The 24,578-nt window shown below is 39.0% G+C and overlaps 1 protein-coding gene across 9 annotated transcripts in view; it reads right to left on the bottom strand.

Annotated features, from left to right (window-relative positions):
- The window catches only part of DMD (dystrophin), a 1,717,438-nt gene that overhangs the window by 321,646 nt on the left and 1,371,214 nt on the right, over nt 1-24,578 (bottom strand). For all 9 annotated transcript variants that reach the window (XM_035001266.1, XM_035001277.1, XM_035001248.1 and 6 more), the window contains 2 exons: nt 13,562-13,682; nt 12,676-12,944 (listed from right to left, as the gene is read on the bottom strand). In XM_035001266.1, coding sequence (XP_034857157.1) covers nt 12,676-12,944; nt 13,562-13,682 — 390 coding nt within the window. The remainder of the gene's footprint in view (nt 1-12,675; nt 12,945-13,561; nt 13,683-24,578) is intronic.

The following is a 24,578-nucleotide window of genomic DNA, read 5'->3' on the forward strand; positions in this document are numbered from 1 at the left end:
GCAACATACTGCTATCAACTTAGAGATACGAAAACAGAACTGAGCCAGAGATGAATATAAATTTTCTAAGAGCTGAGATAAAAATAATTAAGTGGAAGAGGGCCGAAAAGGACTGTAAAATGCCCTTCTGTGTCTACTTTTCTTTTCAGATTATTGTAGCTCCTGAGTTTAATAAATGGTTTTAGTCCTTCCAAAATACCTTTCTTTCCTACAAATAGAGCAACAAAAGAGATATGAAATGAACATAAAATGTATTTTCTTCATTAAAATCGATGCAACAGCATGTCTAAAAATTAGATTGTTAAATTTTTTGTAATGGTTTATCTTCATTTCATTATATCCCTAGGCTGAAAGGAAAGTCATGTATTTACTTGCAGGCCACGTTGTCCCTCCAGATACATTAGTGGCTGTTACTATTATTATTATTAAAGATTTTATTTTATTTTAGAGAGGGGGAGAGGGAGAGAGAGAGAGAGAGAGAAGGAGTGGGAGAGGGACAAGCAGACTCTGCATTGAGCGTGGAGCCTGATGTTGGGCTCTATCTCATGACCCTGAGATCAAGACCTGAGCTGAAACTGAGTCAGATGCTTAACTGACTGAGCCACCCAGGCAACCTAGTGGTTATTACTTTTATCTCAATACATACACATGTGTGCAAAAGATCTAGCCTCTTAAGTGGAACCAAGAGTTGACGCAGTTTTTCCTGTTTTTCACCATATTATTGAGCGTTTTCATTTTCAATATATTCCCAATTTTTCTGATCACATCTTAAAATAAGATCTAAATTCATAGCTTGCTGTGTTCTGTTCTGACAACTGCTATCATGATAATGTCCACTTAAGTATGTGTGAATGATGAATAAATTACTACTTACACAAATGTGTCTAAGTGTCAAGCTGTCTAATCAACGTACTTAAATGTTATTTAAAAAAAAAAAAACCTCAATGTCATTGGCCAACCTAGCTTTAAAAAAAAAGCGATTAGCGGAGGGGTAGACGAACTATGAGAGATGATGGACTCTGAGAAACAAACTGAGGGTTCTAGAGGGGAGGGGGTGGGAGGATGGGTTAGCCTGGTGATGGGTATTGAGGAGGGCACGTTCTGCATGGAGCACTGGGTGTTATGCACAAACAATGAATCATGGAACACTACATCTAAAACTAATGATGTAATGTATGGGGATTAACATAACAATAAAAAGATGCACATTCTCAAAAAAAAAAAAGCGATTAGTATTCAAGTAACAAAGACATCACACTTTAATAGTAATAGATTTTTTTCTTTTCCAAAAAAGGAGTATGACTTAGCATCCTCAAAAATCTGTGTGAGTAATGCTGTATTGATTATTTAAAGGAGAATACTATTTCAGTTGAAAAAAGGCTTTAAAATCTGAAAAAAAATCTTTTCACTTAGAATTCAAGATTTTTTTTGAAAGTCAAAGTGGGTCAGATTTCATTAAGACCCATCTTGCATCTGACACTCAACCCCAACCCCCGGGCAATTTCAACACTGAGACAACCTTGGAAATGTCTTCTTTCAACCTTTATAACAAAATGTCAGGGTGCTTCCAAAGGTAATATTTTATTGCCTGTGTGAGCCAAAGGGTCAATGGAACTTATGCTTATTTGTTTAGCTTATATTTCTTTTAATTTTATGCTTTCCTGGATGCACACAAGTTACCATTCTATTGGGTCACCATTGTGGCGATTCCAGTCCTGGGTTTGTGTAGGCTGACAACAATGAACCATTCTCTGGCTTTAGCCCTGTCCCTGCTAGAAATATAACTGACAAGTGGAGGGGGAAGTGGGTGAAATGTTGTTGCATGTGGCCTACTTGTCCTTGGGACACACAAAAGCCTTAAACCACAGGGCGATTAAATGAGAATTATTTAATTAAGACCTAGTAGGATTTAAATTAAGATTCCAAATTGGGTTAAAATGTTTTAAAGTAGGAAAATAAGTAAGTAAGATGAAACTCAGTGTTGGTTTGCCACTGGCTCTGAAAAACAATATATACTGCTTACTTCCCACACTCACTTGAGTTTTTCTACTTAATTAATTACTATACTTTGGCATATATGGCTGAAAAATTGACTTTATTCTCTTCACCAACTTGTTTAATGCCATGTTAAGATCATGATAATAGGATTTGAATGTCTGATAGGAAAAAGTTCTAAATTAGCCCACTGAGTCCATAATAATGTGGAATCGCAGGGAATAAGACTTCTAAAAACATGGGTGCTTTGAAACAGAACCAGCAGGCTCTTCGCTGCATGAAGAGAAAAAATTCACCATAAAAATCGATTCTTTAAAAGGAAATAGAAATCTATCTTAGTGTTAGATTCTCCAGCCTCATTCTGGGTAAGAGAGTTTGACATTTCAGGTCTGAACACACTGTGGGAAACTTAATAAATATTGAAGTTTACAAACAAAACCATAACAATGATATGTGGACCAATTTTTAAAAAACATTGAAAATCAATGTGCCCTTACCCTGCCTAATTCAGTTAACTCAATTATTTAATGTATACTTGATTTGAGTGGGTTTATACATAGTTATTTCAATTTCACATTGAACATTAATGGAATTACTTTTAATGTAACCCCCACCCCTACCCCCACCAGGAACCCAGAATAAAGGGGAAAGTTTGTTTGGAATGTTTCTTGTTTAAGATCAAAGCATATTTAAAGACATTTGTTTCTATTATATTTATCCCATGATTCTTTGTACATATACCACTCACCCCACACCACAACAATGAATTTTTTTTCACAGGCATTTAATGGACTGATTTTGTACCACCTTTGGGGAAAAAAAATCCCCCGTCCCCAGTCACTGCAGTTCAGACTACTTCCTGCTTCCTCCCCATTTCTCTCCCAGGGTCACCCCACATCTGTCTCCATTTCTCCACACATATACCCTCCTCCCCTGAACACAGAGCCTCAATGGGGTGACAAGTTATAAAATGTAGGAACTCCTGGATAAGCTACCCGGTATTCGTATCTAGCAAGCAGGTTTTAATTTTCAAAAGTTGAACAGTCCCAACTATTCTGAAGGTCTTTGATTTCAGAAACTTTGTAAAGTACTTGCTTCTATTCAGTATGGTGAGCAGGAAATTCTGAGGAGAATTTTTTTTGAAGATTTATTTATTTATTTTAGAGAGAGAGAGAGAGAGAGAGGGAGCATGAGCTGGAGGGGCAGAGGGAGAGGGAGACGATCTGAGGAGAATTTTTAAATTTAATTGTTGTCATTGGTGAATGTGATAACATGTAGACAGGGCAAAAAAATTACGTGACTAAATATCTTAATTTGAAAGTATCAATAGTGGGAAGGCAAGTTAACCTCTAAATCATCTGAAGCAGCCCCCAAATTGTCTGAATGCCAGTAAAATACCAACAGGAAAATTGGAATACATAATCACGAATGTCCTCCACAAGAGAGACTCAGAAAGGGTAGGCCATTATTCATTTCAAGGTTTCTGAGTGAAACTGTGCTCCCTATCTAAGCTATCAATCACTCTCACAGAAGGCCATGTGGCCTGCATTCATTTTTTAAATTAAATGTTCTGGATGTTGATAAATATAAAAGAAGTAATAAGTGATATATTTATGGAAGAATTATTGAAGAATGGATGGATTATTAACAATAAACAAAATATGTATTTATATATATATACTACAGCTTCACAATGGAATGGTGGTTCTTAAAGTGTCCCTGAACAAGAGCATCACCATCTCCAGGAAACTGGTTAGAAATGCAGGTTCTCAGCCCTGTTCTAGAACCCCTGAATCAGAAGATCTGGGTTTCCACAAGCCCTCCAGGTGATTCTGAGGCCCACTAAGGTAAGAACCACTGCCAAAGAAAATTCTTGACATTCTCAATGACTATGTCTCGATAACTCGAATCCCCAAATTCATAAATATCTGATCAATTCAGACTCTTATAGATTACATAACTATGAAGCCCAAGTCACTTATGAAGTCATTTTCTTACTTATAATCATCACTTTCTTAAGACTTTTTCATTAACTCTTCTCTTGCATTATCAATTCCAATAAGTACCTAGGGGGCTGGGGCACAGGGAGGGTAGATTTTTCATGAAGAAACAAAATCTTCATCGATTCTAGATAATTATTACATGTGCAAGAACGAAACAGCATTAAAAAGGCCATGTCGAGATGCGGAGGCTGAGTGGCTTACTAGGGTCACTGGCCAGTTGTAGGAGACATTTTCCCTGGCCTGGGCATCTGTCCCCCACCTGCTGTGACTAATGGCCACCAACGTCTCATAGCTGCCTCTCTTCTTCAGAAAGGTGACCTCTGCTGATGGGCGGTCCCGAGCCCAGGAGGCAACACACACTCCTGGCTCAGGAGGTAACTTATGTCTCCAGGGGTGGGCCACAGCCAGTGGTGTGATAGAGCAGAACCCAAGAGTCTGCTGTGTGCTTCTCTTCCCAATTCTGCATTCAGTGAGATCACGTTGGTAGCTTGAATCTGCCCTGGTGGGAGTATGGACCCCACAACTGGAAAACGCCACAAATCAGTGTTCACTCCACCTCAGAGCTAACTGATACATGTTTACCAGCATACTGCTGGCCACCCCCCAGCGATTAGCTGGGGTGTGAAAGGACAACTCTGTTGTGTGGTTTATACTCCAGCACTCTCTCTGTGTGGATCAGGACACAGAGCTAGATTTTGCTGGAGATGGCATACTTGCTTGGCTCTTCTCCCTTATTATGCTTCCCTAACTCCCATATAGTCTTCTCCTGAAAGCAGACTGTCTATAAATCAATGTGCACCCAGACCCCTCTTCTCAGGGTCTGTTTCCAGGGAACGTGACCTATAACACAAGTTAAGTCATTAGTTAATTGACTGTTGCACAGAAGCCTCAAAGGATACGTGTTGAAAATTACAAAAAGCTTTAAGTCATGGACCTTGTGGGTCACAGTGATCAGATAAAACTGCAAAAGATAAATCTTAAATGGCAAGGATCTGCTCTTTGTGGATGTGTACATAAAAAAAGTAGCTGACGGAAAAAGATGAAGCCTGTGCAAACTGGGCAATTTTTCATATCATGCTTCTCAAATTATGCTTTCATACCCATGGATAAATGTCCTGGGGGGTTTATTTCACTTTTTGGAGAAAAACACTTTGATATTAAAACACAACAAATACCTTACAGAGAGGATCACAAAACTGACATGAGATGTATGAAATAAAATAAGAAACATCCAAGGAACTTTATGCTCCTGGTAAAAGGAGGTAAGCAGTTGGGAGGGGAAGATAACAGTCTCCTTGGCCGTAAAGAGAAGAGAAGTAGAAGAGTTTGAGAAGCACTGTGTAAAATGTAACCCAAAATATTATTTCAGTATAAAATAATCTTACTACGAAAAAAAATGTACTCTTCCTATTATGAAAAAGTTAACCGTCTTCAAATGATATGGTTACATTAGTCTCATAAGCACATGTGTTCCCATAATACCCAGAGAACTGGTTTACCAAGAATAATTATTCAATGCCATTGTTTAACTTAGTTAATGTAAGGTTGCCTAAGGCATAATATTGGTGCCAACGTTCCCCGTGTAATTCTGAAAATCGTAATTGCCGAGCATGACAGGAACACAGCAGGAGCCCAATATTTGGGTTATTTGTTCTCAAATCATTCCTTATTGCGCTTACGGTAGGAGAGCAACATAGTTGTGAACTTTAAACTTGTTATGACTTTGGTAGATTCCAAAGGAGAATGAAAATATACATTGACTGTATGCTTCCATTTTCTAAGGAAATATGGAATGTCAGGTAAATAACGTGGTACATGCACACAAACGCACAAGCTAATACAAATTCTTGCTCCCTCGGCTTGGTGCCATAAAATAATATGTTGAGAAAAACTAAGCTGCCATTAATATGATCCCCAATACAATTTTATTCATGAAATAAATTAAACATTCACACTCCATAATGAGATCAGACTTCTCTGGGTATAGGTTTTAACCATGTCATGAATGAATGAATGAATGAGTTCTGAGATCCATTAATGCCGACAGTCTATTACTTAAGCTTTTGTTTAGAAGAGTCTTTTTATGATCTAAGACTCTTGAGGAATAGTATTTATAATTACGACCAGCCACAAACAAAGCTTCTGGAGTAAATCCTCAGTAAACAGGATTGGCATATTAAAGGATCAGGTTTTGATATGGTTGTTTTTAAATAGTAGGAAGGATGACATTCTTTGGAGAAATTTTTATTATCTCATTAAATACTTCCTTAGAAGAAAAATGTCAGATGAACTCATTAGCTGAACATTTTGATTATCCATGTTCTCCTAAATATCTCATGACCAGAAGAGAAGCTGTACAACTCTGATTTAATGCAATAACAATGGTAACCAATTCTAGCTCCTTCTTTTATCACAGCCCATCAAAGGAATACAAAGAAGTCCAAATTAAAATAAGTTCAATAATAATAAAAAAAAACAACCCGTGTTCCTTTTCCAACTGTTCTAAAGCCTTTCCCTATCTTTAAGTAAAGTTCACTCAGTAATTATCTTATTTATGAAAGTAAAAGCAGAAGGATGTTTCTCTTACTAAATAAAGGCCTTTATGCTTTGAATGTAGACAGCATCTCGAAACAGTCAAAAAGAAAGCGTGTTGAATGTCATCAATTCATTTCCTCCCACCCACTGTTTTAAATCGTTTGCTCAGTTCCAATGTATATTACACTTACATAAGTTGTTTATGAAGAGCCAAATTAATAGTCTTTGCAATTGTTTTCGTTGGAATTTGGAGAGCTGACAAATGAATTAGTAGAAAATGGCAATTCTACATGAATTAGCTTGTAAGTCTCCCTAAGAGGCTGATGCAGAACTTAATAAGAGACTTATTAGGAGAAGTAGGACAACTTAATTCAGATTGATTATAGACTTCGGTGAAGACAGCTGGGGTTCAAATGAAACTGAAAAAGAACTTATATGCACTTCAAAGTATGCTAAGCAGATGTCTGAAACAATTACTCTGCACTGGCTTTTCAGAAGTTTCAAAGGCAGGATGGGAATAGCCTGGCAAGCGAAGGTTCTATTTGCTTAAGTCGAGGTAGAGGCTTTTAAAACACACACAGCACTCGCTAAAATCAGATGCCTTGGGTAAGAAGCGTGATTTGACACTGCTGTCCTAAGGAATTTGCTTTCAGCTTTAAAATTTTTTTTTTTTTTTAAGATTTTATTTATTTATTTGAGAGAGAGAGAATGAGAGAGAGCACATGAGAGGGGGGAGGGCCAGAGGGAGAAGCAGACTCCCTGCCGAGCAGGGAGCCCGATGCGGGACTCGATCCAGGGACTCCAGGATCATGACCTGAGCCGAAGGCAGTCGCTTAACCAACTGAGCCACCCAGGCGCCCTGCTTTCAGCTTTATAAACAAAGCAAGAAATGAAAGAGAATACATGGGAACTAAGGAATAAGCTCTCCTGGAACACTAACTTACAATTTACTGTACACAGAACAAATAATTTGGTCAGGATTTTTAAGATGACGAATTCCTACTTTAGTTTCTAAGCTCTATTAAAGGCAACAATGACCGTTCTATTTTAAAAAAGAAACACGACACTTTCAAAGTATGTAAGTGAGGCTTTACCATAATATGCCTTCTTGTAGAAGTATTCCAAGATATTAAAGGCCAAATCATATGCTTTTAAACATCACAGATGCATGCTTTAAAAAACGAGATTAAAAAAAAAAAACGGGATAAAACCAGGTTACTTCAGATGACAGGTGCTAGTTCCATATTTAACCCAGATTTACAAAGGCTTACATCTTTTTTGTTTGTATTTTTTTCTCAATCAAAGGCTACTTAATACACACAGCATTTGTAGGAAAATAACAACAAAAGCCTCCACAGAGCAATTCATTTGCTGTCTATAACCATTAACAAAATATTGGGGAACTTTTCTTTTCCAACTATGGGCAGTACACCTCGTTCATCATGGAGATATCATTTCTTTACTCAGAGTTGAGAGAGCTCTCATATTTTGAATCATTCTTAGGGCTGCCCTGTTTGTGATGGTTCTGTCTAACCTTGCATCCCTTAACTCTATCAGAATGGGCTATAAGCTTTCTCTATAAAACTCACATATGAGAAAGGGTTGAAAGTTGGCTCATATAAATGACAAATATAACAAAATTAATAAAACATTAGAACCAGAGTTAAGATGAGAAAAGCAGTAAGGGAAGAGAGAGTTGAGTGAACTTGGCAGAAAGCTTTTGCTTGCCAACGTGAAGATGAAATTCTACTATGTTACATCACATTTCACATTCACTATCAGGAGGAAACATACATGCTTTTCTCAGTGTCGAAGTCTGAGACAGAATTTCTTTGATATATTTCTCAGATAAACCAAACCACAGGGACTCAGGATGGTTGGTCTGAGGAGATGCATTTGCCAGTTATCTTCTTACATTTTTAGATGTGAATGCTGAACATACATAAGTCAGGATGGCATGGAGGCTTCATTATAGTCCCTGGTCTACTACACATGTTACTGCATTGTTCTCAATGATAATTCCAAAAAGATCTAATCCAAATGTTTAATCGGGAGAACTTTAAGGAAAAACTCAGAGAATCCCTGTCCTTGACCTTTCACAGGAAGGAAAGTCTGATAAAAAAAAAAATAGAAAAGAAGTAACTACATAGCTGCGACAAAATTGCATAATCCCAAATGGCAGCCTGGGGGAGTTGAATTATGGCGATGGTGTGAAAAACTGTGTTTCGAGGTGACGGGCAAACTAAGGGCAGTAAAATATTCCTGGCTCAGGAATGATGTACCACTCTGTGTAAAGAACCCAGGGTAGATTAGAACAAAAGGGAAAACTTGGAGCAACAACAACTCCCAAACTTTTTCACACGGGAACTGTGCTCAAGAATGAAAATGTCCTAGGTAGACAGTAGGTTCCAAAGTTTTTCTGCTTTCTTAAAACCTGCAGATATTCCACTTACAGATCTAAGTGGAGCACCTAGTGATCCAAGGAGCTCTTCCTACTCCCCGTGACGATAAGGCAAGTAAGAATATCTGTGCAGTCACAAAAGCAGTCGTGTTAGTTCCAGTTCAGTGAGAAATCATGATTGTGTCCTTGAAATATTTGATAAGCAGTATATAGAAATCATGAATTTTAAAAAGAGGCATTTACATTTTCGATTTCATTCTAGGGCTCATTCTAGGAAGCTCTTTTTGGAAGGTTGAGATTCTCTGAGTGAGCTAAATGGTCAATACTGACACTGTGTTCCTTTCTCTGGATTTATGATATGTACACCATCCTGAAGATGATTAGCCAGTGACAATGCCACTTCTAAAGGGTCCCAGGACCTCATTTTGCTGTTCTTTCCATTCGCCAAATCGCAAAGCCACATGTGCTAATGAAATGGTATAATACTCAATCCCATAGAAAAACACATGCCATAGTTTACTTGTATAACAACTTCTTTAACACATGAGAGGAGAGTGGAGATGGGTATTCCATTAGAGTCACTAGGGGTGATGGAAATGGACTGAAGTGGGCAAATAAAATACTCTTCTGGCTACGTGCCTAGCTATCAGTTTGGAGTTCCCTACAGCATGGAGCCTCCGAGGGCTTCAATTGCTGAGTAGAAAAATGGGAACAGTGGTTTTAAGTACTCTTTTACTTCTTTCAAAGTAAGTTTTAGTTAATAAAATTCACTCCCTATAAACTATCACCACCAAAACTTCAGAGTTTCAAACCGAGTGTTGTTGAGAAGCAACAGAGAAAATGGATTTATTTGAAGCGATGGCATGTACAAGCTCTTTTAGAAAGGAATATTGAGTGCATCTAGGTTTTGGTTGTTATTGGGATCAGAGTGAGCATCTTACCTATTAAGGTGTGGGAATAAACTTGGTCTTAGGGTCAAGACCAGGTAAGAGAAGGGAAGTGAAAGGAAAAATGTAAATTGGCTTCAGTGAGGGTCAGCTGACATTTGAGCCATTCTACTTTGAGTGATTTTTTTTTTGTTATTGGATCATGCTGCGTACATTCTCCATCCATACTCAGGATACTACAAAGCATCTGTGTGAACGAATGAATCCCTTATGTCTGCTGTAAAGCCTATAGATTTGGCCACTTAATTAATCAACTCATTCGGTTCCTTTGGGACATTCTCCTAAACTCATTTGTCATTTTGGGGGAAGATATTAAAAGACGGAGTTCCTATATTTTTGAATAAAAGTACTATTTTTAACGCTGAACAAATACAAGGTAATACACTTCAAAACATTATTTTAATTTCCAAGTGGCCAGCAGTGTTAACCATTGCTTTAATTGCAAGACATAGGGTCATAGAATGTTAGGGTGGAAGAGATTTCCCAAGTTATACAGTCAAATTTGTAATCTTCTCTTAAATCTCCACCTACTATTTTAATGAAGAGCTATTCAGTTCAACTGAATAGGCTTCATGTGGGCAAAGACCAAGTCTGTTTCATTCACAACTACATGTTCCTTTCTCTGAGCCACATTGTATGGTGGCTAATAAACAAGAGTGGAGTGAAGGAACAAAGAAGTAGAATGAGATTCCTTTTTATGTTGCGGACACTGTGCTAGGAGCTGGGCATTCAAACATACATGGCATGACCCTTGCTTATGGGAACCTCGCTTTAAGTGACCAGCTACAATACATGGGAAATGTAAGCGTGACAGCTGAAGGATGTGTGGTGATCTCTGAAAGCACTGACTGGGGGCTATTTCTTCTGCTCGGTGGGAGCTGTGGGTGGGAGACAACTCAGGACAAACTACAAACACAGAAGCCGTTTGAACTGGGCCTTGAGGGCTGAGTGGGAGATCACTAGGCACATAAGGCTGGGGTGATCCAGGCCAAGGGAAGAGCATTTGCAAAGGCAGAGAGTTAGGAGAAAAGCTGGCATATTTGGGTAAAGGGGTGGTAGGGCCAGAGTGTATGGAATGGCTGAAGAAGGATGGGAGTAACAATCAGGAATTTCAACCAGGGCTAGGAAGAAAAGGGCCACCTGCCCTCTTCATTCCTTGGACTTCATTCTGTGGCAGGCAGTCTCCTGCGATGACTTTGGGTTGGAGTTGGATGAAGACGGATAATGTAGACATCCAGTAAAGAAACTGTTCATTCACTCATTCATTAGCCAAATACTTAAAATGCAGTGTTTATCACTTGTCATGAGCACCAGGGGTCGCAGGGAAGGGCTGAATCACTCAACTATACACCTGAAACTAACATAACACTGTATGTTAACTAACTGGAATTTAAATAAAAACATAAAAAAAAAAGAAAATGTAGTGTTTATGATATGCCAGAACATGGGCTTAAAGATGGGATTGGCATGGGATTTAAAGAAATATAATACAACAATCTGAGTACCACACTCTGGGGGCTGGAACAGGACACTGGTTGAAAAGAGGAGAGAAAATAGAAAAGATATATTTAGAGGTAAAATGAGTGGCCAAGTGCAATTGGTAAAAATGTAGAAGGACTTAAGGAAAGAACTCAAATGTCAAGCCTGAGCAACTTGACATTGGCAACAAAGAAGAAAGGGTGGGTAAAAGGGGACAGCAGCAGAGGAATGGGCAAACATGAGAATGAATGAACTTGGTTTCAGAAGGGCTGCATTTTGATTCCTTTAATGACATATGGGGGAGGAGGGTGGCCAAGAGATCCAGACCGGAAATGGATATTTGTCACCATACTCTCCATTTCAAATTGGGAGCATTTACACAATACAAAGGGCATGGAGCTAAGTTTAGAAACTTTGGTGTGCCAACATCTGAAGGGTGAGGAGAGTTTCAGAATTGAGGAAAATAAAGGAAAATGAAGGAAGAAGAAGAATGGGGATGAAACAATGCCACGGAGGGCAAGGGAGAAGAGACCTTCCAGAATGAGACTGCCGGCAAACACGCCGAGTGCAGGTGAGAATTTCACTTCTTTTGAATTTGAACTTTTGTTGGTTTTGATGCTAGATGAGTAAACAAAATAGGTTTTCAAGTTGCTGGTTTTCAAAATGATACTCCTAAACACGTATATTCTTTCTTTATAAATATATGTATCATCTTTGTGACACAAGGGAATTTAACTTTGGTCTTGGGGACAGTATTCCAAATATATAATGATATTTCCTAATATCTGCAGTGGACTAATACAACTCAAAATTGTATCACACACACTGCTTTCTAAGGGAAGGGCAGCAGTAACAGCCTCAATTAACAGTACCATAACTCACCCAAGTCATATAATTTAGTTAGCACAAAGGCCAAAGCCTAGATTCCTGGCTCTTGATTAAGTGTTATATTTTTCCCTACTCTGATACTAAGTTTCACAAAGAACATACACACACACACACACACACACCCCAGATCATTTTAGTACAAACGCCTAAATTCATTTCCTAATAGCAAAATCAGAATGATTGTTTCACCCTGTACCTTTTTAATATTTCATTCCACATTACTAAAGACAGAGATGATTAGATCACTATCTCCTCTTAGAGAAAATACCACATGCAATATGATTTTGAATTTGTGAAAGACAGACTGATTTCTAAAGCTTAAGGGCGCTATGTTTAACTTTATGAGAAGAAAATACTGCACTCAAGTTCAGATTAGAACCTCTTTTGAGTCTCTCAAAGGGCCCTGAAGCAAAGCAATAGATGGTACCTTGACTTTTTCGAGGTGATCTTGGAGAGAGTCAATGAGGAGGTCACCCACAGGCTGCCAGGATCCCTTGATCACCTCAGCCTGACGTAGTTTGAGGTCCAGCTTATCCGTTGCTTCCTGAAGTTCCTGGAGTCTTTCGAGGGCCTCATCTATTTTTCTCTGCCAGTCTGCAGAGTGCAGGTTCAATTTTTCCCACTCAGTGTTGACCTCCTCAGCCTGCTTTCGTAGGAGCCGTGTGACATTCTGGGCTCTCTCCTCAGGAGGCAGCTCTAAATTGGTAATATGACAAGGTTTTAGGCCACAGTCATTTTCATTTAAAAAAAAAACAAAACATTGTTGAAAAGGTCATACTGGAAGAAAGAGAGTACAGTCTAACAAGAGACGGACCCGCTGATTAATGGTTCCTTTACACTTCGGCATAAATTTTGATAGTGTCCGGCCCATCTCAAGTCTGTCCTCCTGAGTGTATCTGTGCTACTTTCTATCATTCAGATAATCCAAGATTCATTTAAGCTACTGAGTAGAGAAATGCACACCACAAGCTCTAATTTACTTCAGTCAGGCTCTTAAATTGAAAATTAGCTTGTAGTCTTTGTAACAATAGAATTCCTTCTCACAGATCATCTCTTTTGTTTATTATTTTCTAAATGTTTCAATAACTGATCACTAATCTCTTTTACTGTTTATTTATGAATGTGCAAACAGATTTAGGCATGGTGGTTTATGATTCCTTTTTCTTTTTCAACATCTATGTTTAATTTGAATCGATTCTATTTAACTTAGAAAATATGAGAGCTATCCAGACCCTGGCAGCAAGAAGGGATGGGTCACTCTGTCACCACTGATCCTTCTATCAATATGTTATTACAGTTCCACATTCAATTACCTCTGGGCTCCTGGTAGAGTTTCTCTAGTCCTTCTAAAGGCTGCTCTGTCAGAAATATTCGTACGGTCTCAAGAGTACTCATGATTACAGGTTCTTTCGTTTTCAATTCCCTCTTGAAGGCCTGTGAAATGAGATGAAAAGAAATGCTTATTTGGCTTGTGGCATTCTTCTCAAAATTAATCCTGGGTGTTCAGAACTTGGTTATGGAATTCCCAGGTCAATTTCTATCTGCTTTATTTTTAAACCGATAGTCACAAAATGATAAAGAAGGCTATATGGATCTTCCTGTTAATCAGAAGCCATTGTGTCTGTAAAGCTATTCTGGAGAGCATGGGGGGAACTTCTAAGACATGTTAATGCCTTTTCATTAAGATAAGAGTGATTTATTTGTACAACCTGACTGCCAAACTTGAAATCTGAAGCCAAAGTTGCAAGATACACATTGCAAAGCCTTAGCAGGGCTAATGAATACTTCATGCACCCAAAACAATGGTTATCCAGAACATAGGGAGCCTGAAGGGCCATTTGGAAGAACTTAGGTTGTACTGAAATATACAGCCAATCCAATTCATAACTACCAGCTTATTCTGTCAAAATATCTGACAACAAATAAAATGAAATATTAACAGTAAACTATGTAAAAACTCAGTACTTCTGAAAAATACCCAATACATTATCCAATGTGACTTCTTTGAGAATGGTAGAAATGTTTTGATGTATACTGGATGTAGGAATTGTGGGAATAGGTTTCTATAAAAGGATAGGCCTAGAATCTGTCTCCTGGGGTCATCTATGCTAGTTATCAGTTTTAATCTCTAATCTGTAATCTTCACGGATACAGGGGGTTAAAAGGAAAGCAGAATGCATAGTTTCTGCCTTCAGGAAGCTTCTGGATGAAAAGAAGGGAGAAAACTAACACACTAGAAACAGAGCGAAAACAATAAACTTCATACATAATTGAGTCCTAAGGCTTGTGAGACATCGTGTGAGGTTAGAATAAATTGAGAGATACTTGGAAACCATCAAAGATACTCATTGACCAGATTCTGCCATCTCAGAAGTGAAGATGTTAATGAAAGTATCAAGTACCACATAAACATTAATTGATCAGTGTAAAAGCAACAGTAATAATAATAATAATAATAATAATAATAATAATAATAATAATAATTACCCTAAGCTAGGGCTTAATTTTTTGTATCTTTTTTCAATTCTGTCCTATTTTTAGCAATGTTACCTAATGATTTTAAGCCTTGAGGGAAAATTCAGCTATATCTCCTTTGAACTTCAGATATATCATGTTGTAGGAATGCTCCAGAACTGTATTATCTGACACTTTTATAAATAAAATCCTCATCATTCAGAAAAATCCTGAGTTTGATACTTTGCAAAATGATTCATCTTCCATAGTTAGTTACACTTCACTAAAGAGAGGCAAAGTGTTTGAATTGAAATAATAAAATTCTGTAAGTGAAATATTAGGATTCAGTCTGTGGATGGGGATGTAGTTTCTGTACAGTGAGATATTTTTGTGTCCTTGAAGTAACACAGAGTAGGTATTATAATACAGAGTAGGTGGACTATTTACTCTGCTTACATGTAAGGCTGATTCTCCCTCTAATACTTCATTTGAAATTTGTGTGTGTGTGTGTGTGCACATGCGTGCACATGCGTGTATGTATATACAACTCTTGCTCATACATTTAATTTTCCCAACTTCAAGAAAATTATTATTTTTTCTAGTCTCTCCATTTGGACTTGATAGGAGGCAATTGACTCTGATTTCAGTAATTATAAAAATAATAATGGCTCCCTTTGTTGAGCTACTATGTGTCAGTGGTTGTATCAGAAACTAGAGAAAAGTGAATGCAAAACAACTCTTCCCATCTAGAAACTTGTATACAGTAGAAGAGTCAAACACATAAATAATTTCTTTATTTTTAAAGATTTATTTAGTTATTAGAGCGCGTGTGAACACGTGGCGGGGGGGAGGGGCAGAGGGAGAGGGAGAGAGAATCTCAAGCAGACTCCACACTGAGTGGGGAGCCCGACGCGGGGCTCGAACTCACAACCCTGAGATCTTGACCCTGAGATCATGACCTGAGCTGAAACCAAGAGTCAGATGCTTAACCGACTATGCCACCCCTAATTTCAGCACAGTGTGGAAAGTGCTATAGGTTTGCACAATCTGGGAAAGGAAATTGGGAAAGGCTTCCTAGAGAAGACATTATTCATAAAGAATTCTTAAGCATGAACATGAGTTAGCCTGGGAAGTGCAGATTAGAGGAAGAAAAATGATGAAAATACAGGTGTGAAGACATAGGACATAATATAGTGTGGCATGTACACTTATCTCAAGTAGGCCAGGTTTCTAGCACATAAAGTACAAGGAGAGGACATATCCAGGGATGAAATAAGACAGTGTCATTATCTTAAACTATATTTGACCTTTAACTCAGAAATTGAAGCTTAAGCTGTGAATTGCTAAGAAGCCTAGGTATTCTCTTGTAGCAAATCAGGAACCTGGAGTGGCATAGGCACGTGTGTGTTTCATATAGATGCCCCTGACATAAATCCAGAGCAAGTACTTTAGAAGGGCAGAAATGCATTTAGAGAGACCAGTTAGGAGGCAACTGTATGAATTTAGTGAAAGATTATGAGGATCTGGCCCAGGGCAGTAGGTACAAAAAAAAAAAAAAAAAAAAGGGATAGAGTAGGGAAATGTTTAGTGTGTAGAGGTGTGGGAATTTGGTGACTGAATGGAGAGAGGAAGGAGCAAGGAAGACTTCTAGTTTCTAGGTTGGGGAGATGAGTGAATGCTGGGTGCAATTAACCTACATGTGAGGAAATAAACTCTCCCAGATTTCTCAGCACGCCTATAAAAAGCTCTGGCTCCTGAGAAACTTCCCATACCATGGGAACTAGATCTGCAGTCATGTGTCTAGTTAATTTGTCTCATCCAAGAGGACCAAATGGTTAGAGCCCAGAGTAAGTTCCCAGGTTCAGCTCCAAGCTGTCAGCAAGACTGGAATGCCTATCTCTTTAGGTCTTTAGAGCTTGGGGAAAAAAAAATCCCAGACCTTGATGACATTTCCTTTGTAAAATCTGAGGCATGTGGGGTTGTCTGGCTTCTAGAAAAGTTGGAGTTAGGACTCAGGCCCTTTATGTTTCCAAGGAGACCCTTTCAGGAGGAGAAGGGGACCCTTTCTGGTGGAAAAGGCCTTCTTCCCCTTTACAAGAAAGGAAAACCCTTTTTCCTGGTCTCTGGCCTAGGGAATAAGCAGCCAGTCATGTAGGAACATTTTCCATTGGCTCTCCTCACGTCTCCCTAGGGGTAAGACTTGGGGCAAAGGCCAGGATGGGGGGATGTGGCAATGATATTCCCTGTTAGGTAACTAAAAGAAATCTGTGTCTGATCCAGAACACCTCATGTGCACATTTAGGATAAAATTAACGAAGAAGAATATTAAAAACCCAATACTAACATGAGGGGGGAATTTGTTTGGAGAACAGAGTAAGAGGATATGATATGCTCAGCTTGGATAGGTACCATTCCTTCCAGAAGGAAATAAATACCAAAGTCTGAAGTTTAGGGAGAAGAAAAGGAGATTTAGGAGCCATTTTCTCAGTTAACATCCACTGAGTGCCTATGATTATGCATAGAGACAAGGATTACAACTACCTAAGGAGATGAGACTGCTCAGGCAGTGGAGTGGGCTAAAGAGAAAATTCTGGAGAATATACAAAATTTATGGGCAGACAGAGGACCTGGATCCCATGAGAGGCCAAGAAAGAATGGAATGGACAGGTAGAAAGCTTGGGGGAAATGAGAAGTATAGAACTATGGAAGAGAGAGGAAGAAAGTGACTGAGAGCTTCCAACCATGACACACAAAGGTAAAGCAAGATGGGCACTGAGAAGTGCTCATTGGACTGGTGAGAGCAATTTCAGTGGAGGGCAGTAGCTTCAGAAGTAGGTTTAGTTGAGGAGTGAGTGGGAGAAGAAGGAATAAGTATTTTATTTTTTTTATTATTATTTTTTTTATTCTTATGTTAATCCCCATACATTACATCATTAGTTTTAGATGAAGTGTTCCATGATTCATTGTTTGTGCATAACACCCAGTGCTCCATGCAGAACATGCCCTCCTCCATACCCACCACCAGGCTAACCCATCCTCCCACCCCCCTCCCCTCTAGAACCCTGTTTGTTTTTCAGAGTCCATTGTCTCTCATGGTTCGTCTACCCCTCCGATTTCCTCCGCTTCAAGGAAATAAGTATTTTAGATGAACACTGTGCAACATATTTTTTTTTTCTGACAGGAAAAGAAGGAAGATGGGAAGGAGGACAGACTGGATTACAATGTAAAAGGAAGACATGTTCTTTTTAGGATAGGAATGGTTTGCACACAGGGTGGAAGATGGAAGCTAGCAGTAGGGTAACCGACCATCCTGGTTTGTCGGGGACTGGGGAGTGCTTCATGACTTTGAATGCTAAAACCAGGACAGTCTCATGCAAACTAGGACAGTTGGTTACCATAGCAGAGAGGAATCTATTAAAGACCTAGACGGGGGAACGTGGAGATAATTGTTGGAGTAAGGTCTGTCAAATAAGGAAACGGATCTCAAAGGTCTCATCAAATTGACAAAGTCTAAGACACTGTTTGATGATGCAGCTCCATTGTTAGAAGTGAACACCATTGTGAGGGACCACTCGTTTGCCCCTCGAGTTGTTGCCAAGAGCTCAGCACCATCACAGCTGCACAGTTCATTTCTTAAATAGGAGTCACTGAGGATTAAAACGAGTCTAAGGAAAAGACAAAGGAAATTCTGTCATTACAAAGACATAAGCATCATTATTTTCACATCGTTGTCTGAAATTAAGAAAAGAAAGTGGATGGAAGAGAAGGTTATGTGCTCTATCTTCAGCATTTGGGAACATGTAGAGGAAATATAAGAAAGGTTAAAAACCCCAGGAAAAAGGGAGAAATAGTTGGTTCAAGACAATCAGAAGACAAAGAAAATGGTAATGTTTCTCACCATATGGAAAAAACCATAAATAGGAACACATCATTTTAAGCATGGTTAGAAGGAAAGGTCTTATTCCATTTGTTCATTTAACAAATTTTGAGCACCTATCTGTACAAGCCACTGTTCTAGGCAAAAAGCATCACTGGTCCTTGTAGCATGGAGTTTAAAAGAGATAGGCTTTTTAAAAAAAGAGATTTTATTTATTTATTTTTTTAGAGATAGAGGGGGGGCAGTGGGGAAAGGAACAGAGGGAGAGGGATAGCAGACTCACTCTGAGCGCAGAGCCCGATGCGGGGCTCGATCCCATGACCCTGAGATCATGACCTGAGCTGAAATCAAGAGTTGGACACTTAACCAACTGACCCCCACCCCAGGTGCCCCTAAAAGAGATAGGCTCATGTAGTAAATGCAAAAACAAAGACAACAATGGCAAAAACCAGTGAAGATTCTTCTTTAAAATAAGGAAAAATCTATTTTTCAGTACCTAAGCGACTTACAGTAACCTGCATGTTATGAGAGTTCACTGCATTTTAAGAGGAAGGAAAATGGAGACATTTTTTAAACAGAAACAAGAATATTCAATGTCTAGAGCCTTAACTCTTTGGTAACTGTCTTGCCTCTCAAAGAAAGTCTGATTGAGTGATGTTTGGGAAAATAGTCACTCCTTATACTATACTGATTTTGCCTCAGAGTTTATGCTTAATATTTTAAATTGGACAAGTTGGTTCATTCACATGCTGATGTGAAAAAGGTATCAGATATAGAGACCCCCTCCCATACACATACAGAATAATCTTTATGTTAGTTAGAGGTCAATATTCACACATTAAGACATTTACTTCCTGAATCTTTCAAACGGATAAAATTATTTTCTTTAAAATTCATCCTCTTCCTCACAGCTTCCTCTTCACCTTTGCAAGATAGCCAGGCCCAAGGGCCTAAAACAGTGATGCGGAAGAATCAGAAGCAACTACTAAAGACTTAGAGCACCTCTGTGAAAGGAAAGTAACCTTCTGCCTTAAAAATGAGAAAAACAATAAGGCATGCTAGTTTGACATTTTTCCTCCAGCTTCTTAAGTTTCACAGACTAATTTATATGAAGCACGCATGACAAAATTGTACTAGTGGGACATCCCAAGGTAAATCCATTTATTTTAAGGTGAAATGATCTGATAGATGGTATTTACTTATTATTTTAAAAGTTTATTTATTTAAGCAATCTCTACACCTGACGTGGGGCTCGAACTTACAACCCTGAGATCAAGGGTCACATGCTCTACTGACTGACCCAGCCAGGTGCCCTTGATAGATAGTTATTTATATATCACAAATACTAACCAACTGGGCGACTGACTGCTGGCAAATTAGCTAATAGAAAAATATTAATTTTGAACCTATTATGTATAAGATGTAGGAACTGGATCTTTGTCCTGAAGGAGTCAATAGTTTGGTTGAATAGGTATGTTTGTGGTGATATTTTATACTGGGAATTTTTTTTTTTAAAGATTTTATTTATTTATTTGAGAGAGAGAATGAGAGAGAGAGCACATGAGAGGGGGGAGGGTCAGAGGGAGAAGCAGACTCCCTGCCGAGCAGGGAGCCCGATGCGGGACTCGATCCAGGGACTCCAGGATCATGACCTGAGCCGAAGGCAGTCGCTTAACCAACTGAGCCACCCAGGTGCCCCAATATACTGGGAATGTTTTACCAATGCAGACTGAAGTACAGATAAGCTAGGATTTACCTAAGGCCATCAGTTCATTAGTCATTTAGAATCCAAATCTTGAAATTCTTAAGCCAGGCTTCAGGTGAGTGATGGCGAAAAATGAAAGTTCCCTGAATTATAATAATTTGGAAGACACATAAGTGGCAAATCCTAATGGCCATGAAGCAAGTCAGAAACTTTAAAAACCTGAAAGTAATAGAGGAGAACTGAGTCACTGATTATTTGATTTTTTTCCCTGCCTCTCCTGGTTATAGGAAAAAACTAAATAGGGGGAATATTACCTCAAATACCTATTAATCCCATGAAGAGAAGTAGTTGAGAACCATGTGTAGAGGGGATGCAGGGGGAGATACTGATGTGCTTGATGTAACTCAGAGAAGACGGGGGCAGGATGAGAGCTCTGGGCACAGGGACTGACATTTTTTTTTTAAAGATTCATTTATTTATTTGAGAGAGGGGAGGGGCAGAAGGAGAGGGAGAGAGAATCCCAAGCAGACTCAGAGCTGAGTGTGGAGCCCAATGCGGGGACTGGTCCCAGGACCCTAAGATCATGACCTGAGCTGAAATCAAGAGCAGGATGCTTAACCGACTGAGCCACCCAGGAGCCCCAGGGACTAACATTTTTGAGAGAAAAGCTATACTGCTTTCACCTAGAGATACTGGTCCTATCGCTATGGATGTAAGTAGAAGTCCTTGCTTTTCAAAACACAGGTCTCTTTCAACCACAGGCAGTTTCCATGGAGCTGAATTTTATCTACATTCCCACTGAAGTGGCAAGTCTGTATTTGTGTTATTCAGACTGAAATCTCATAGAATGGCTATACGTTATTCACATGTGTCGGCAGAACTTGCAGAATCACCCTCTGAGGCAGACTAAAGTGGTTAAGGGAGGGCTGTGGTAGCTGACTTGAAGTTCAAGTCGGGGCTGGGCCAAAGCTTGGCTGGGTGATCTAGAACCAGTCATAAGATTTTCCTGAGCCCTAGTGTCTTCATTTGTTAAAATGTGGGGGTTTGCTAAACACCTTATTGAAGTTCTAACATCTAGTTTGAATATTCTTTTTTTAAAAATATTATTTATTTGAGTGGGGGAGGGGCAGAGGGAGAGAGAATCTTAAGTAGACTCTGCACTGCGTGCTGAGCCCCATGTGGAGCTCGATCTCATGACCTCTAGATCACAACCCTGAGATCACAATCTGAGCTGAAACCGAGAGTCGGACACTTAACCGACTGTGCCACCCAGGCGTCCCAGTTTGAATATTCTATAATCAACACGTTTAGGTCGTTTAGGTCATTAATTGGCCAGGAGCCTGTTACATGGTGGCATTTGGAGATAGTCTCTTCTAGGCACCGTTACTAATGATAAAAATTATAGCAACAGCTTGGCACATAGTGGATAACAAATATTGTTGAATACATAAGCGAACACCCAGTTAGAAAACCAGAGTGTGTTATATGGAGGCCAGTTTGATTTAGATGCAGAACATGCTTGAGGGTGAAAGCCTGGGCTCATGAATTATTAGAGAAGAAGTTAAACGCTGTTGACTGGGAAAAATTGAGAGCTCTTATGTTGGGCCTATTCTTATGTGCCAGATCCAAAGCTGAGTGTAACCTTTGAGTTACTTGAGTGGATTTTCCTCAAGAGGAGGCCCTATTAGCTCTGCCTTCTTAATCGTAGTGATTTCTTTCCTGGAGGAGATGTTCATGCACACATGTTCAGAAGTTCCATAGTTTGAACTGCTGGTTGGGGCTTTTCCTCTAGTCTGAAGCATTAGCTAAGAGATGAGAGAACACTAGACAGACCCTAAAATTTAAAGTGATCCCAATGGTGCCATCCACTCAACAAATGGTTCCTGAGTAGGCACTGTCATATCTACAAATTGATCAGTGTTTTAGCTTTGTCATCCTATATTATCATGCTAGTTTCCATATTATTTCTACTTTTTTATATGCCTTTTATATTGTTTTTATTTCTGATAAGAAAGTTGAATACATTCTGCCACCTTACTGACATTCCTCCCATAAGGAGCCACCATATTTATTGAGTCTCAAACACATCACTAATCTTTTATTTACTGAATGAATAGGGACCATCAATGCCCAGTGAACTCGAAACCAAGATCTTGGAAAAGGGCGAGATCCAGAAATGTGGTTAACTGGAGTTGCAGGAATTTTGCCTCTAAGAATCTAAGGCAAGTTCACAGGGATTCATGGAAGAAAGAAATTTGAAAGAACAGAACAACAACAACAACAACAAACAGACAAAAGATTCCCTTAATAATCATTTGAAATAGCTCGCATTAGAGAAGTTATGCAAATGTAGCATATGGGATATAAAGAAAAGGTCAAATCATCTTTTTTTTTTTTTTATTGTGCTAATAGCACTTAACATGAGATCCATCTTCTTAAGAGAGTTCTAAGTGCACAATACAGGAGTGTTCACTCTAGGCCCTAGGCTCTACAGCGGATCTCTAGAATGACTCCTCCTGCACAAATGAAACTTCAGTTCCCATTTCATCCTCTCCTCAGCCTCTCACAACCACCCTTCCGCTCTTCACTTCTAAGAGTTTGACTACATCATCATCCATTTCCAGTCCACTTAAAAGTGAAGACATGGGATTGCTGTATCAGATACATCTAGCTATTGTTTCAGAGAGTCAACAACATGAACAACAGCAATTCACAAGTGAGACTGAATAAATTTCAAGCAAAGGTGAAAAATAAATGGACATATTTCAAGCCTGAAATTGTTTTTTAAAAATCTAATTGTATTCAATGAAAAAAACATTTTTGAGTGTTTGGGGGGAAAACGCTTGCTGAGATTTACTTTTTTGGAAGTCCTTTAAGCTAAAAGTTGTGTTCTCTGAGATCAAGGGCATGGGCTAGAACAGAGTCCAGCCTGCTTGCAGATCTGTGATACTATGGAGGAATAGTTTAGTGACCACGCAGCATCTTGAACAGCTGTTTGACTCTTCAATCATAGGCCTGGGCTGCTTCCAACAACCACTGGGGAAGTCACTTCCTACTGACAATAATGTTGTTAAGTTCTGAGCTGACCTTGAGAAATCACTGGTGAACACTCAATCTATTCCCATGGTCACTTAGAGAACTAGGTCTTAGGTCATTGAACCTAAACCCTAAATTCTGGAAATTCCTTCTGAAGCAACAGTACCGATGAATGGATTATTAGGAGACCCTGTGACAAATTAATTTATATCCATTCTCAAGAGGCTCAGCCAAAATCTGAGATTGTTAAGTGTAAGTGGTGAATAATTGCTGAATCATACCACTTGTCTCTGTTTATCAATATAATCCCAAAGTGGAACTCTTGTTTTGCTCCATGTACACACCCTTCTTCATGATCATTTCAAAGTCTTTCCCATCTCCATAAATGGGATCATCGCTCAAATCAGAGACTTCAGAGTCATCCTTGACTCTTCACTTTCCCTCACATTCCACATCCCATCTATCATAAGTTCTATCAGCTCTACCTTCAAAACAGATCTTGGGTCAAATAATTTTTCACAATGTCTATCATTTCCACGCTAGGCCAAGTCATCATCATCTCCTTCCTAAATGACTTCAACACCCTCCCAACTTTCTCCCTGCTTTCAGTTTTGCTCCTCCTACTGTCAATTGTCCATAGAACAGAGAGAGTCAATTTTAGGACACACAAAATCAGATCACACCATCCCTGCTTATGGTCCTCCAGGGGTGTCTCGTCATGCACAAAATAAAATCAACTCCAAACTGTGGCAGATAACACCAATTATTATCTGACCTTTGCCACTCTCTACAATGTATCATTAGCCCATCTAGTTATTCCTTGAGCACACCAAACCTGTTCTTGCATCTGGGTTTTTGCATTTGCTGCTCCCTCTACCTAAAATATTTTTCACTCAAGGTCTTTGTGTGGCTCACTCACTTAGACCTTTGCACAAATGAATACAACCTCCTTGGGTAGGCCACTACCTCTCATTCCTTCTCTATTCCTGTTTTGTTTATTTTCTCTTTATAGCACTGACTTGATAGGAGTTTATATGCTAATTTATTGGTTTACTTCATATTTCGCTCAGGAAAATCTGAAGGTCTATGTGGGCAGAGTCTCATTTTGTTCACTTCTGTATCCTCAGCCCCAGCATAACGGCAGGCCCTCGATAAATAATCGCTGAAAGAATCAATACATTCTAGGAATCTGAGTTATGGCACAGATTTTCCTAAAATAATATTTGGGGAAAAGGAAGAACATAGAAAATGATCAGAG

This window comes from Mirounga leonina, unplaced genomic scaffold (assembly GCF_011800145.1).
Source record: "Mirounga leonina isolate KUSES-001 unplaced genomic scaffold, KU_Mleo_1.0 Mir_101595, whole genome shotgun sequence".
NCBI classification, from domain to species: Eukaryota; Metazoa; Chordata; class Mammalia; order Carnivora; family Phocidae; genus Mirounga; species Mirounga leonina.